At 44.0% G+C, this 9,793-nt stretch overlaps 1 protein-coding gene across 2 annotated transcripts in view; it reads right to left on the reverse strand.

Moving 5' to 3' along the window:
• LOC117182308 (microtubule-associated protein futsch) overlaps window positions 1–9,793 on the reverse strand; it is a 58,852-nt gene that overhangs the window by 21,099 nt on the left and 27,960 nt on the right. For both annotated transcript variants that reach the window (XM_033375457.1, XM_033375456.1), the window contains exon 4: window positions 68–9,288. In XM_033375457.1, the coding sequence (XP_033231348.1) occupies window positions 68–9,288 (9,221 nt within the window). The remainder of the gene's footprint in view (window positions 1–67; window positions 9,289–9,793) is intronic.

Here is a 9,793-nt window from a genome sequence, read left to right on the forward strand (position 1 = left end):
TACCTATAGAAAAAATTCGTCAACCGCTAAAAATGAGGATAAAAAAAAAAACAAAAAAAAAACTTACTGAATTCTTCATCGTAACGTGTTGTCCTCGCCCTAGTCGACCTCCTCACCGCCAACTTCTCGCCTCTTTTACCTCTCCTCCTCGTCGAAGAATAAGACTCGTCCGAGGAACTATTTCTATCATCCATATCGTCATCATCGTCCGACTCGGATCCCTGAAAATCCTCATCGCTGAAAGGATCATCCTCACTGCTCACATCAAGACTATTCAACTTCCTGTGCTTCTTCCTCGTCAGCTGTTTCCTCACAGCAACTTTTTTCTTCTTTTCCTCATCCTCCTCCTCCTCCTCCCTATCATCATCCTCCCCATCTTCGCCCTTCTCCTCCCGATACTCCTCATCACTCTCCTTACCCGACTTGTCCGATTTCTCATTCTCATCCTGCATCCGCTTCTTCAGGGCCTCGGCCTCAGCCTCCTCCTTCTCCGCATTCACAATAGTCGCGATATCCTTCCCTCTCCCTTGATTACCCGCACCTTGAACTGCATCAACTTCCTCCTGAATCGCCGCATTAATCATATCATCGTACTCGTTGAATTTATACGTATTTGCGCACCTTCGCTCCCGCAACTGATAGACCGGCTCGCTCTCCTCACTGCTCGAATTACCCGAGCTGGATCCCGAACTCGACGAGGACAATTCCTCCGATTCCGACCTCTTGGTCGTCTCACCACTCTTCTTCAGCAGATTCTCCCGACTGATGTCAACAAACGCGAGACGCTTCTTGCGCAGCACCTCGTTCTCGTACTTTCGCGATTGCGTGTCAAACTCCTTGAGTCGCACCTGGAGCTTCGTCACGAGGGAGGTGTGCTGACAGGGTGGACAGAACCAATCGCCTTCGGGGATTATCATCAAAGCGGGCCTGAGACAGGAGCAGTGCCAGCCCTTGTCACAGCCATCACAGAGCAAAATCCATTCCGGATGATCAGCCTTTCCACACTTTTGACAAGCATACTCATCATCCGCCTCCTCTTCAACATCATCACCAGGTGATTTTCTGGCGGTTCTTGCCCGCCTCATCGGCTCAGCCTCGTCATCCTTCTCCAAGTCACTCTCCGGTGAGAATTCATGATCGCTCTTCAATGCCACGGTTCCATCGCTCTCCTCCTCCTCTTCCTCCTCCTCCTCCACTTCGTGCTCATCACTACTCGAGTCAGTCGAACTCTCCCAGGGCCTCGATTCATTGAACCTCTTATCCTTTCTCCCCCTCTTCCTCTTCTTCTTGTGCTTCTTCTTCGGCTCCTTCTCCACCTCCTTGATAATCACCGGCTCCTCCTCACTCTCCTGCTGCTTCTTCTTCCGCTTCTTCTTGTCCGGCGAATCCTCCGATTTCTTCGAACCCTTGTAAGGCTGATCGTCTTCCTCGTTTCTCCTCTTGTCCGCCTCTTCCTTAATTTTCAGCTGCGCTATCCTACGCGACTGTCTCACTGGCATCTCATCCACTGAATCAACAATATCTCGACCGATCATTAATCCCAGCACCATTCGATTCTTCTTTCTCTTCTTCTTCTTCGAATCTGTACTTTCAGCTGACTCGGATATTTCCACCACCTCTGGCTCTTCCCTCTGCGATTTGTCCTCCTTCTCCGGCTTGTCCTCCTTCTGCGACTTGTCCTCCTTCTGCGACTTTTCCTCCTTCTGCGACTTGTCCTCCTTCTGCGACTTGTCCTCCTTCTGCGACTTCTTCTTCGAATCCATACTTCCGGAAATTTCCACCACCTCTGGCTCCGCAGTCTGAGACTTTTCTTGCTTCTTTGATTTTCTCGCTCCTTCCTCTTCTTTCCGAGGCTTTTCTTCCTTCTGCGACTTTTCTTGCGATCTCAAATTCCGGGTCCTTCGTTCCTGCGACTTTTCCACTTCCGGCTGCACTTTTTTCTTATGAGACTTGCCCGGTGGCACTTTCTCCTTTGGCTTTTCCGGTTGCGGCTTTTCCGGAGGTTTCCCCTGCAATCTCAAATTCCGCGTTCTTCGCCCGAGAGGCGGCTCGGCAACTTTCTCTTCTATGATCTCCGGTTCCGGTTCCTCGGATTCAGGCTCGACAACTTCCTGAGAATCGAGAATTTTCGAAGTGTAACGCCCGCGCAATCCGCCTCGCAATTTTCTCCCACGAGGCCTTCCTCGCGGCTTTCTCGAAACCACCTCGTTCTCAATCACAACATCGTCGTCGCTCTCTTTGATCTCTTCGGGAATGACAATCACGGGAGTGCTCTTTCCCGCCTCATCCTCGGAACTGATCGCTATCACTCGACTCTCTTCCACGGACTTTCTCAACTGAAGATCAGGAATTCTCCGTCCCCGGAGTCGCATTCGCTTGCCCTCTTGAACCTCCTCCTCCACGGGTTTCTTCACCTCCACGGCTGCCTCCATCTCCTTGCGCCGCTTTCGAGAAATTCTTGGCGGCGGACTCTCTGGTTTTGGACTTTCTGGCTTTGGACTGTCTGGTTTTCTACCTGTGAGCTCGGTGAAGGACTTTACGCGGATGCTCATTCGATGAACGGGCGCGGGTTTCTCTTCAGGAATCGTTTCCGGAGGTTTATCAGTTTTAGCTTCCGAAGGTTCATCAGCTTTCGCTTTAGAAGATTCATCAGGTTTCGCAGGTTCTGCATGAGAGAGAGGATCCGCATCTTCCGGAGGATTGAAAGTACACTCGGAATCAAAGGGCATCGAGTCATCAGATTCAAGTGTAATTGTGTTGGCATCTGTTTGCTCTTTCGTCTCATTTTTCTTCTCGGTGGATTTTAAATCGTCGAAAACGGAAGTAGCATTCTTGGCTACCTTAGATTCTTCAGCAACCCTGAGATTTCCCACAACAATACCTTCGCTTTTTTCTGATTCCTTCTCCAACAGATTCACCCTCTCTTCATTATCTCGTTTTTTCTCATCACTCGGAGGCTTCAGTTTGGCAGGTGGACTATCCGAGTCTAAAACGACTCCAGCCCTTTTGATCACTTCCCTTCTCGACTCCTTTTTATGCACAACCCTCTCCAAAGTCACTTCGGACGTGATTGCCTTTATGCAGACAGTTTCTTTTACATTCTCGTTCAATCCTTTCGATTTCTCAAAAGTCAAATCGTCGACGAGGGAGTTGGAATCTTTTTCACTGAGAGTTTTATCTTTGTGGAAGACAGTGATCGAATTCGGCAATTTCGGAAGACTAGGCACTTCTTTTGGACGTATTTCCTCCGTCGGCTCGTCAACGCTTTCCTTTCTTCTTTTCGAAGGACGAACAATCGGGTTTGAATCTTCGCGGCCATCATCGTCATGTAAAGTATAAGACTTTCGGTTTGGAGATTTTTGTATTTCTTGATTGTAATTTGTATTTTGAAGCGATTCTTCCGGGTTTTCTGATTCCTTTGTCTTCTGTTCTTGGAGTTCATTTTGCAGACTATCCGATTTATCGTTTTCTTCTACAGGTACTGAATCTAGACTTTTTTCAACTTCCGGAACCTCTTCAATTTCAGAAACTTTAGATCTCGAGATACTTTCAACCTCAGTTTCCGGAACTTGCTCAGTTTTTGAAATATCTGCAGTTTCTCCAACATCTTGCATTTCTTTATCATCAATTTTCGAATCCTCGTTTACTTTTCCAATAGGTAAAACCTCTTTTTCCTCTTGTTCTTCAGGCGGAAGTGAAGCTTCGTCAATTTTGGCCGGCTCGCTATTTACAATTTCATTGGAAGGATTTTCCTCTTCAGTCTTTTGAGAAATTGTATCGTCAATTTGACTGCAAAGATCATCTACTTTTCCAGATTCGATGAATGCCTCTTGATCCTCGGAATCGTCAGCCAGTTCAATACTCTCCGAGACGATCAATTTTACTTTCTCGGAAATCTTTTCGACATTTTCGGATTTCAAATTTTCTTGAGCTGCAGCATCAATTTCTACATTAGTCTCCAAAATCGGATCTTCAACTTTGGAATCCATTTCTACCTCTTCTGCTGTAGATTCTTCAATTATTTTATCCGTCGTTTCGGAAATATTCTCGACTCTGTTGCAAAAATCTTTGTCCGATTCGATGAAAGCCTGGTTTTCAAGTTCAGGAAGACTTTTTTCTTGACCAAAATTCTCATTTGATTCTTCGATGTTACTGTTATCCTTAATTTCCTGGAGATCTTCAATTTCTTGTTCAGTTTCTGGTTCACTTTCAATTCGCTTTTCAGTTTCAATTTCCTTTCCAGTCTCAATTTCTTCTTGATCTTCAAGTTTTTCGTCCTCAACTAAAACACTCTCAGTTGGTTCAATAATTGTGTCATCCACGCAATCCTTTTCTTTAGTAAGACTCGATTTCGAGACATCAGGAACATCTTTGGTAGTAATTTCTTCAGATTTAGATAAATCCTCTACGTCATTGCACAACTCTTCCTGACCCTCAGTAGCCGATTCCTTACTTATTTCAACCTCAACTTTCTTTTGCTCTTCTAAATCATCTCGATCTTCCAAATTATCATCATCTTCTGAATTTTCTTTCTCATCCTGAGCTTCGCAACCTTCCAAGTTATCATGAAACTCGTCATCACTCTCAATCTCATTACTCTCGTCATTTTCAGCGAGTGTTTTACTTTCAACTGTCGGTTGAGATTCCAAATTTTCTTGATTCAATTCTCCCGAATTCTCTGGAAGACCTGGCAAAGATTCAACCTTATTTTCTCCTTCAGTCTCGGCTCCCATATCTACATCTTCCAAATTTCCCGAAGAAACTTCTCTCTCTTCGGGAGATTCAGTATTTTCCAAGATTTCAGCTGCATCCAAAATTTTTGAATGTCCAGAATTTTCCACCTGAATTGGGTTTGATTGCTGCATTGCTTCTTGTTTCTCAGATTCTGACAAAGACAATTGGGGATTTAAACTTTCTTTGAAGTCAATTTCCAAATCTGCGCTTTCCGATTCTGCCATATCTTCAACGTCAAGTTCTGAGCGCTGCTTTTCACTTTCCAGCAAAGCTTCTTCGGTTGATGTGCCAACATAACTGACATTGTCCACTTCCTGGCTCAATTCTTCACACGTATTTTGTGACAAAACTTCCGAACTTGCTTCCATACCTTCCTCTTGATTTGCTTCATTCTCAGCTAGATTTGTTTCGGCCAAGTTGTCTTCAAGGTCCATTTCCGGCAGGTTTCTTTCTTCCAAATTAGATTCTTTAGCCAATTCGGTTTCTTCGATATTCGGTTCATTTCTGAGAGCTTCCGATTTTTCAGTAAATTCAGTTTCCTCCACACTTGGTTCATTTATAACTTCCGATTCTTCTTTATTAAATTCAGGTTCCTCGACAATTGTTTCAGCTCTAAAAACTTCCGATTCATCTTTAGCAAATTCAGTTTCCTCCGCAGTTTCTTTATCTTTTGCAACTTCCGCTTCTTCATCAAATTTAGGTTCCTCCACAATTGTTTCAGAATCAGAAACATCCGATTCTTCTTTAGCAAATTCAGTTTCTTCCACAGTTTCTTCATCTTTTACAACTTCCGGTTCTTCTTTATCAAATTCAGATTCCTCTACAATTTTTTCATGTCCTACTTCCGATTTTTCTTGACCAAATTCAGTTTCTTGGACACTAGTTTCATCCCTAACAACTTCCGGTTCTTCTTGATCAAATTCAGGTTCCTCCACAATTGTTTCAGATCTAAAAACATCCGATTCTTCTTTAGAAAATTCAGTTTTCTCCACATTAGTTTCATTTCTAACAACTTCCGGTTCTTTTTGATCAAATTGAGGTTCCTCTACAATTGTTTCAGCTCTAACTTCCGATTTTTCTTGGCCAAATTCAGTTTCCTGGACATTAGTTTCATTTCTAACAACTTCCGGTTCTTCTTGATCAAATTCAGACTCCTCTACAATTTTGTCAGCTCTAACTTCCGATTCTTCTTTAGAAAATTCAGTTTCCTCCACATTTGTTTTATCTTTATCATCTTCCGGTTCTCCTTCACTAAATTCCGTTTCCTCTAAATTTGGTTCATTCCTAGCAAGTTCCGAATCTTCTTTATGAAGTTCAGTTTCCTCCAAATCTGGTTCATTCCTAGCAAGTTCCGAATCTTCTTTATGAAGTTGAGTTTCCTCCAAATCTGGTTCATTCCTAGCAAGTTCCGAATCTTCTTTATGAAGTTCAGTTTCCTCCAAATTGGGTTCATTCCTAGCAAGTTCCGAATCTTCTTTATGAAGTTCAGTTTCCTCCGAATTTGATTCATTTCTAACTTCCGCTTCTTTACCAAATTCTGTTTCCTCCAAATTTTCTTCATCCCTAACTTCCGCTTCTTCGGTTTTCGCTTCTTCTCTTTCAGTTTCATCTTCTTCTACTTTGGCTTCCTCTTGTTCTAACATTGCTTCTTCTTTATCAAATTCCTTTTCTTCTTCTTTTTTATCAAATACCTTTTCTTCTTCATCAAATTCCTTTTCTTCTTCTTCTTCTTTTTTATCAAATACCTTTTCTTGTTCATTAAATTCCTTTTCTTCTTCTTCTTTATCAAATACCTTTTCTTCCTCTTTATCAAAAACCATTTCTACCGCCCTCGTCTTTTCCTCATCCTCCAAATCTTCTCTATTCAATTCCTCTTCCGCTTTTAAAACATCTGCTTGAATCTCGGCACCAAATTCATCCTCCGAAAAATCCTGTTCAGTTTCTGCCAAATTTTCCTCTACTTTTAAACTGTCCCGACTTTCGGTACTTTTCTCGGATAAAGGATTATTGGAATCAATCGTATTCTCCACATCTTTGGTCAAATTACTATCTTGATCTTCAAAATCTCGATCTTCCGTAAAATCCTGAGCAGCAAAATTCCCTTGATCCGGGTTTTCTGATGTCTCAATTTCTTTTCTATTTTCTTCCAGGGTTTCAATTTCTCCTTTACTACTTTCCGGACTGGGTTTGGATTCATCTAAATTTACATCGTCTGTAATTACCGAATCTGCACATCCAACACTTTTCGAACCTTCATCGGCATTTTGAACCTCCGCTTCCTGCGGTTCTGACTCAAATTCCCTGGTTTTAGGTTCTTTAACGGGAGAATCATCTTCGATACTTTCCGGTTTCGAGTCACTTTCCGGTTTCAAGTCACTTTCCGGTTTCGAATCACTTTCCGGTTTCGAGTCACTTTCCAAATCTACATCTTCTCTTTCCGCTCGATTTTCATTCGATTTAACATCAGTGATTTCATTTTCCAAATTTCCGGGTCTCTCTACTCCCACTGGCAAATCTTGCGAGCAATCTTCAGTTTCCAAAACTCTATTTTCAAGCACCTCTTTACCTAAAGAAATAGGAACCAACGTTTCACAAACACCCTCTTTACTCTCACTCTCCTTGCCAAAATTATTATTTTTCGTCTCGTTCTCGAGACTCAACTCTCCGACTCGATCGCACTCATCTTTCGATTCTTTCGACGAGTACGAGACGCAATTGGGCCCAAAAAAGAATCGCGGCGGCGAGTAACTTCCCGAATTTTCCGACTCAAGGTCATTACCAACTCTAGTACCTTCCACTCCACCTTTTGATATGTCTTCACCGGCCACTTCCGTAGAATTACGCCCCGGCCCGCCCACATCCCACCTCGATAACCTCTTCAACGGCGACGACGAACTCTTCGCGATAACCTGAACGCCTAAAGTCGGCTTAAACTTGGGCTGAAAGCTCTCCGGGGTTTTAAAACTATTCAACTTCCCCGCACTCACAATCTCGCTATTATTCACATTATTAGCCGGACACTCCTCACTCTTCTCGCTGCTCTCTTTATTAGTCTCTGTTTCGTCACCGTGATTTCCCGTGTCGCACTCGAGCCCGGAACCTTCTCCGTAGAAATAGAGAGTCGCCTCCTCGATCGCCTCCTCGACAATCGGATTCACGGCATCGCAATCACTTCCGGAACCCTCGCCCTGGACAATCACCAGCGGATCTTCAATCGCCTCGCCAATTCCGTCCCGCCACTCGAGATTAAGTCCCCCTCCTCCTCCTCCCGATCGCTTCTCCGTCGACCTGATTGGAATCACATCCGCCCGCAGTCGCTTCTGCTCGATCTGCGACACTACTTCCGGCTCGAGGGTGCGTTTAATCCCGACGCCCATTCGCAGCGCCGCGAGTTTGCTCGGATCAGGCACAATACTATAACTCGGCAATCGGTGCTCCTCTTTGCCTGGCGTTCTCCCCGCGCTGTGATAAGCCGCCGACGACATGTCGTAGTTCGTAAAGGACATTTGCCGCTTGCTCAGATCCGCCACCATCGCTTGGTTTCGCATCATTACGGCCCGCGCGTCATACGCCACCTCGGGTTTGTTCTTCCGCGTGCTCAGGTCCATCTCCTTGTGCTGGAAGTCCTGATTTCGATAACTGCCCGACGGCTCCGTGGGCTTGCACGAAGAAGCCTTGCGACTCGAGAGATCCACGGAGAAGTCGACGGGTGTGTCGTGATCGTTGGCAGATTCCCAGACTCGCGGGGGATTTGTCAAGTCGACTCCTCGATTTCTCAGCATCTCGGATCGAGCGCAAAAATCTTGCGGCTGATCTTCAAGAGTCAAGGCCGCCGCTTGGTTCGACTTTGCCAGGGTCTCTGCTATCTTCTCGAGGGATTTTGTGGCTTTTGGGAGTTTCGGGATTGGTGGCGAGATACTTTTCCCGGAAAGTTTTTCCATTGACTTCATCAGGGAATCGGTGGTTTCTTCCACGGGTTTCACGGCACTCTCCTCCGACTGTTTCAGTCTGTTCAGTTTTAGAGGCGTGATCACTGAAGTCTCGATAGCCTTTGTCGTCTCCTCGGGATTTTTAATTTCGGACATTTGAACTTCGGGCTTGGAGTTACTCAAGGGTTCTTTCAAATTCTCGGGCTCGTTCAAACTTTCACTTTCGGACATAGCTTCGGATTTAGATTCTTCTGTCGCACCATTCTGGATGACTGTTTTATTCTTTGGAAGCAAGCTGGCGTCTTTTTCTGGAAGTTCGTTTGAAGTTTCGGGACTTGTGTCAACTTTGTGGGATTTTTCAAGATCAGTTTCTGGAGTCTCCTCTGATTTTTCCTCATCAGAAACTTTTTGTTCTTCGGAATCGGCATCGAGTTGATCTTGTTCTTCCTCTTCCTCTTCTTCCTCCTCAACTTCTTCTTCTTCTTCTTCTACTTCCTCTTCTTCGTCTTGTCCTGTGTCGATTGTAGGTTTCTCCAATGTTTCGAGACTGTTGCTGTCTTCTTCGAGAGGAATTGCTTCTCCATTAGACAAAGAGTTTATTAGGCTTACCATACCCTGACGATCCCTAGAAAAAAGCATTTTTAGAGAAACTAAAAGTTAACCCTCTCAGCCTAAACCTCAATATCTTTGGTTGTAATTAACGTGTGAAAAACTACATAGCGAGCCGAGAATGTCGTCCGGGTATAATACACCCAGTTTAGGCTGAGAAGTTTAAGCGCATGTGATACTTCGCCGTGTGATAAATCGGGTTCAATTCTCCCGGGCTTTTGTGCACAAAAATTTTTAATTTTAAGAACACAATTCGGAGATGATATAACATGGTACAACGGACATCCCTGAACTCTTTTTTTTCGAAGGATAATAAAAAAATGATATTCTGCTAAATAAAAATGTTATGCATATGCACTAGTTTGAGGTTAAGGTGGCTTGGGCGCTTTTTAAAAAAATGATAGGCAGTTCTGAAAATCTGATATTATCGAAAGAAAATATACTAGATCACTTTGCAAAAAAGAAATACTAAGGTTGACGATGAAATTATCGAAAAAAACGCTATTAAAAAGTTGTGATTT

Source organism: Belonocnema kinseyi, chromosome 10 (genome assembly GCF_010883055.1).
Source record: "Belonocnema kinseyi isolate 2016_QV_RU_SX_M_011 chromosome 10, B_treatae_v1, whole genome shotgun sequence".
Taxonomy (NCBI): domain Eukaryota; kingdom Metazoa; phylum Arthropoda; class Insecta; order Hymenoptera; family Cynipidae; genus Belonocnema; species Belonocnema kinseyi.